The sequence below is a fragment of the Amblyomma americanum genome, chromosome 1, assembly GCF_052857255.1.
Source record: "Amblyomma americanum isolate KBUSLIRL-KWMA chromosome 1, ASM5285725v1, whole genome shotgun sequence".
NCBI classification, from domain to species: Eukaryota; Metazoa; Arthropoda; class Arachnida; order Ixodida; family Ixodidae; genus Amblyomma; species Amblyomma americanum.
Window position 1 is genome coordinate 211,474,515 of NC_135497.1, and position 6,000 is coordinate 211,480,514.

Below are 6,000 nucleotides of genomic sequence, written 5' to 3' on the forward strand. Positions count from 1 at the left end.
ATAATGGCCACAGCTATAATGAATGTTCATTTATTACAAAAAGTAGTGCTTACTTCATTAATTTATGCAGGAAGTATATGACACTGCATCAAAATAAAAAAGGACTAAGCCTCTGCCCCTCATGGCCAAACTGCAGTTACAGCAAACAAAAGGACACCATAAACCTGCCCCACATGCAAAAGCTTGCACTACAGGCCAACGCAGAAATAAGATCAGATTACTTCCCAAACTGCATGACACTGCCACACAAAGTAAAGATTGTGACAGGCAATAAAGGAGCAACAAAAAAGCAAACTGTAGGTAGCAGCCAATCTCATGCAGACAAGCTACAAGGTCAGGCCAACATAGACGTGGAAAAAATTTGAAAAAAAAAAAGCCACAACAAGCATATAATTTTTAAGGTTTTCACAGCCCTTTAAATCGCAAATACTTTCCTGAAAAAACATAACAGAAGCGGCAATTTTTTTTCGGCAATCAATTTTTTTCATGTACTTCATTATTCTTGAAGCATGGGCGGGCATAGAGTAGTCAGATTAGTGCATGCGTTCCTAAGCAATGCCATGCCAAAAACTGTACTTACAGAAAAAGCTTGCCTTACTGAGTGAATACCACTGGCCATCCACTAATTTCCCAGCCTGCTCCAGGTCCCTGGCAAAAATCACACGCAACTTGGTGGCTTGCAGAACTTCCATGCAACTCTTGGTCTTTAGCTGGAAAAAAATTGAAGGATCAGTGAGATTAAAATTTTACATGCATAGCTTTGTTTCAATGACTGACTAAGAAAGAAACAGCGGTTTCTGTGAGCGCAACTATTTTTTCACACTAGCTTTCTACAGTAAACCATGTTTATCGCGACCTAATTCACACTGACTTGCTGCACGGCCCCAGCACTACTGTGTATAGCTCTATGGTTTCAAATGCTTGTTAGCTCTGAGCCCTTGGGCTTGCACTCGTTAATGCAGAAAACCTCGGAAAGGGCAACCAGAGCTTCGAGCTTTAAGCCATAGGTATTCAGAAGCTCAGTGGTCTGTGGGAGAACTTTTGGCTGGGTGACACAGTAGCAAATGCTTCTCCAGCTACTTTCACTTCATTGCAAAAAACTCGCACAGCAGAGACCTGTCCTCCATTTTGCATTGCAGAAACAATCACTGAAATTCAAAGCACGCATACTAAATGCACACCTACCTTCCAACACAGCTTCATAATAATGGGTATAATTATTGGAATGAAATACCAGTCAGTACATGTAGTTTTCAGTTTATCCAAAAATTATAAGCAACGGACAAACAATAAACATTAAAAGAGAAATAAAAAAACCAGAATTGTTTAAAAAATCTGTCAGAAGAATTATGTGACATCCACTACACTCCAGCAGCTCTTCGCCATTGTGCACCTTCAAACCACACTTTCTTACAGGCACATTTGCACAGAAATTGGGTTGAACCTGATCTTTAAGAATCTTTTTTGGTGCAACAGTAGGAAGAAACCAGATTTTACCCAAAAACGAAGCACCCTACACATTGCATCACAAGCCCAGATGGTGCACTTGTTCACCTCTTATGCTTATGCAAGAAACAGGAACAGAGATATCTTGACTAAATCAAAAAAAGAGGAAGTGCAGTGCATGTGTAATGGAGAGAAGATATAAGCAATACCACACTAAAACACTGGGAGGATTCCAAGAGTAGGTGAATGCATGAATGGGTGGCAATCAGGTGGCTAAATGAGATTAGGAAATTTGAGGAAAAAGGGTGGTAGCATGTGGCACAGGAGACAGTTACCTAAAATGAACTAGAGAACCATTGTTCTGCACTAATTTTAACAGCACATTCACACGACAGACAAAATCACTAACTCCAGGAACAGACTGAGCATCATGCAACTCAATGTCAATCACCATTGAAAATGGCACCAGCACCGCAGACTGCACATGAGGAAAAGTAGACATATTTTTGCTCTCAACTTTGAGCAGCAGTCAGCTGCGCTTTTAGGAGCAAAGCTCTAAAGTACGGCAACATTGGCACTTTGTTTTACTGACATGAGGGTGCTTGTGAGCGTGCAAGTCCCATGTTTGTTTTGCACCAAATGTGTTAATTGCGAGGTATGTTTAACTAAAGAGGGGCATCTAACATGGGCATCAGCTCTTCATTACTTCCCTTCTATATCCCTCCCTTATATCACGGTTCAAGTGTCCACCAAAATGGGAGACAGTTACTGTTACATTTCCTTGAATTTCCTTCAACTAATTTTAAATTTTTCAAATATACAGCTTTAAGAAGGTAGAGGTACAAACTGTGCAGTATAACCATATGCTATGGCAATAAACCAGCAATAAATCTGTGCTGACAGCAGCTTGCCCAGTGCATTGCAAGGATGCTGTACCATACAAGGATTGGTGTCATCGTGCAAAGTTACATTACTGACTGACAATTTGGTCTCTGTGTCAGAAATACTGGTAAACCATCATTGTAGAGCACAATGTTTTTAAAGGGATAAATGAACATATAGGTCCTTTTCGAGGACACATATGCATACCAGGCAACAGGTGTGCAATGTCAAAGCACGTTTATGTTAACAGCAGCTGTGTCAAAAGCTACATCAGCAACTATATTTTGTACAAGCCTACAGTTCCGGTAATTATAAGCTGAGGTACTGCTGTGAAGTGCATGTAGAGTTTCATGCATTTCTAAACCTAGCTGCAAGCCTATATTGAAAATATTTTTCTAAATAGGCAGCTAAGATATGCATCAGTGAAAAAGAATAACTACCATGAACGGATCAGGAGGGATGACACAGTCGAAGGCAGGAAGCACGCATGGCCCAATAGATGCTGGCCGCTGGCAACTGCAAATAAATACATCCAGAGCAACAACTGTCAGTGGCTGTAGCCATGTCATGAATGACAAGAGAGGAAATCGTCTACTACTTTAAAAACTAAACTTAGACATAATATAAGTAAATAAAAAACCAATGAGCTAGCCCATGACAAAACAAATGAACAGATTTTATGTAATGCACCCATATACATTCTTTGAGAAGAGTCACAATGACTGTTATAACCACACTGAAAGATGAGCTGGCTGAAATACCGCACACCAATTTGAATAAAGGATGTGCAGGTTTTCATGAATTCCTATCATGGTGCCTTGCACCAATGTCTAGGTATTAAATTGAAAGTTGCAACCAGTCTGCCTTGGTTAAATGAGAAGAGGGAATGGAAAAAAGCATGCCTTCACTAGCAAGAAGCTTGATATCTCAGAGCACAGCTTGGCATCATAGAAAAATTGCTAGCGCATTTAACAAATCTGCATACCATTAAAAGCTGCACAAATTTGTCGACTGGCAATGCAAGTAAAGGCAAGAGAAACAAAAAAATACCAAAGAACACTCGTGAGTGCGGCGAAGGGAGGTCTGCGGGTAGGATCCCGTGCCTGGGAAGAGTTCCGAGCTCGGAGAATCGCCGGCACCACAGCTGATGGCACGCAACCAAGAATAAATAACAAAGCGAAAATAAGTAACAAAAAAAACCATCGACAATGGCGAACGACTTGAATGCGGGTCACAAAAGCGAGGGATATAGTAATAAAAAGGTAGAAATCCTAAATAATTGTGCAGTTGCATATCCGACAAACCGCAGTGCTCAGACGGAGAGGAAGCATCAACGTTTACAGCTCAGGAGACGCAAGATTGATCTAACTTTGACATAACACTGCCTCAAATCCTGTTCCACTGGGGAAGCACAGACAAGTTTACAAATGACAAGGCGATGAATATGAACTAGCCTTTCGCATGCGATCACTGTCTCAAAATTTAGTATGACGCATATTAAGGCACAAGCACTAATCCGATGAGTACTAACCCTGAGCAAAATAGTGCGGTGTCTGATCGCAGCTGGCCTAGCGCGAGCGCTCCGCCGCGCGGCACTTCTCGCTCATCGTCTTCTACGCAGTGCAAATCCATGCTTTTGCACCGAGTGTCGAAGTGCTAGCAAGCGAAAGCGTAACTCTGTTGTGATATCTGATGCCATTTTTATTTACCAAGGCACGCGAGTAATATATGCACATAAAGACAATGAGAACAACACTTGTCATGCAGGATATAGGCCCAGCTTTTTTGGCGCCGCATTATAGCTGCGGCAACCGCAGGCGGACTGCCTCCACTCACATCCCTATATAGCCGCATACAAATAGCGCGTGTGAATACAGATCATTAGCAAAGAAACGCAGAGCGGGACTCACCGGCCATGCGATTCATCCAGGCTTAGTAAAACGGCGCAGGAGTCTTCGTTCCCCTAACAGATGAAAAGACGTCGCAGCACTCTTCATGGCTTACCCGTTGAAACTCGCCAATGTTGACAGGCCGAAATCCTGGTCGTTGGCTTCCAAAACACACTCCTGCTCACCTTCCTATTCAATGAGTTCTTCACACGTGTCCGCCGTACAAGTACTCAAGCAATGCCTCAAAGAGGCAAATAATACAAAACACGACCTCTCGGTTGCGCTGCATTGGCGCCGACGGCTGCGCTTTCGTGTCGGTGAAAAATTACAAGCGACAAAAACATTTGTTTTTTAAACCATGAATACTTATATTATCTTCACAACAAAGACACTGCATTTATTTTAAATTATTTTTAGATTATTTAAGAATACTAAAGCGCTTTCAGTTACTTTTTCTGGCATGTCGTTTGTAGAAGCTGCGATCCTGTGATCCCCTGAAGTGACCCGGATGCTCTAGCAGACGACGGAGCAGACGACGGTGTCGACAGAATGCAATTTCGTTTGATGCCAGATAAAATCACTAAGTTGCGACAAAAACAGCGAAGAAAAGCGCCGTATCTCAAGCTGGCGAATATCGTGGATAAGTTGAACGCAATTGGCACTATGGAGAGTAGCTGCGATGCATTAATTTGCGCGACACTGGCACGCTCACCGGAGATCATAAAACTGAACAGCTTAATCAGTGACCAGTACAAGCGGAGTGCTTTGATATCAACTGCGTTACGAAACTACGCCGAGTCTCACTTTAGCTAATATGCAACAGTGGCTAGCACTCGCCGCATCCTGATCGCGTGTAGTTTAACAAGCAAGAGCCCACTAGCGCATTGAAGCAGGCGTGTTTTCGAGCTCGTATCGTTACGAAAAATACGAGTTGTTTCGGCACGTACTGGAATTGAAGTTCTCAGCCTGTGCGTCACGGATGGTGACGATGGCGTCGCGGACGATCTTAACTAAGACTCGCCGCAAAGCAGCCGATAACCCAAGCATATGTGCGTTAAAGGTTGTTCACCAGTAGTGCAAGCGTGGGCATAAAGTATCGCTCAGTCGCAGCGCCAGTCGCTCGCTTCTCGATTTTCCAGCCTTCTGAGTGAAGGTCGCAAGCTGTTGAGCCAATCAGTGAGCCAGCGGGAGTGAGCGAGGCGAGCTTCCGGGAACGACGCCGCCCGCGGGCGCGCCGGGCAATGAACTACGCGCTACCCCCTGGCTGCCCTAGTCGTCGCTAAGCCTAGCCGGTTTCGCATCGATGCAGCAGCTGAGTGCACTTCGAAACTGGCTAGCGCTGAGGTGCTGCTCTCGTCATCGTTTTACTGTGAACCTCGTCTCATAGTAAAACAAAGATATGCTCGGTTTCCGCGACACCTTCAGGAGCGGAGCCAGCTGAGGCCAGGGGAGCCGCGATTGAGCAGAAGCGATTAAAGGCGCCGTGGGGAGACATTTGTTTGTATTCCTGTTATCGCTTCTACCAACGACTCGATATTGGCCAACGATACTCCATCCGACGGCTTAGTATGGACTTGAACAAACATTACTGTCGCATTTTTCTGACGCTGGCGGCCGGTATTCAGGCTGGCATGCCGCGCCCGTACGTTATCATGTCGCTCAACTGTATGGCCGTGGTGCACATGAAAACCCCCAGACATCCTCCTTTTCGCTCATATTGTCATAGCACACAGTCACACTGGGACCAGAGTAGTTTAGAGGACCGAGCGCGGGTGCACAGGAG

General features: G+C 44.2%; 1 protein-coding gene across 2 annotated transcripts in view; it reads right to left on the minus strand.

Annotated features, from left to right (window-relative positions):
* The window catches only part of LOC144114578 (uncharacterized), a 36,979-nt gene extending 32,435 nt beyond the window's left edge, over positions 1–4,544 (minus strand). For both annotated transcript variants that reach the window (XM_077648415.1, XM_077648414.1), the window contains exons 1-4: positions 4,239–4,544; positions 3,379–3,472; positions 2,769–2,844; positions 581–710 (exon numbers count right to left, since the gene is read on the minus strand). In XM_077648415.1, coding sequence (XP_077504541.1) covers positions 581–710; positions 2,769–2,844; positions 3,379–3,472; positions 4,239–4,254 — 316 coding nt within the window. In that variant the 5' untranslated portion in view covers positions 4,255–4,544. The remainder of the gene's footprint in view (positions 1–580; positions 711–2,768; positions 2,845–3,378; positions 3,473–4,238) is intronic.
* Between the last annotated feature and the right edge of the window lie 1,456 nt (positions 4,545–6,000).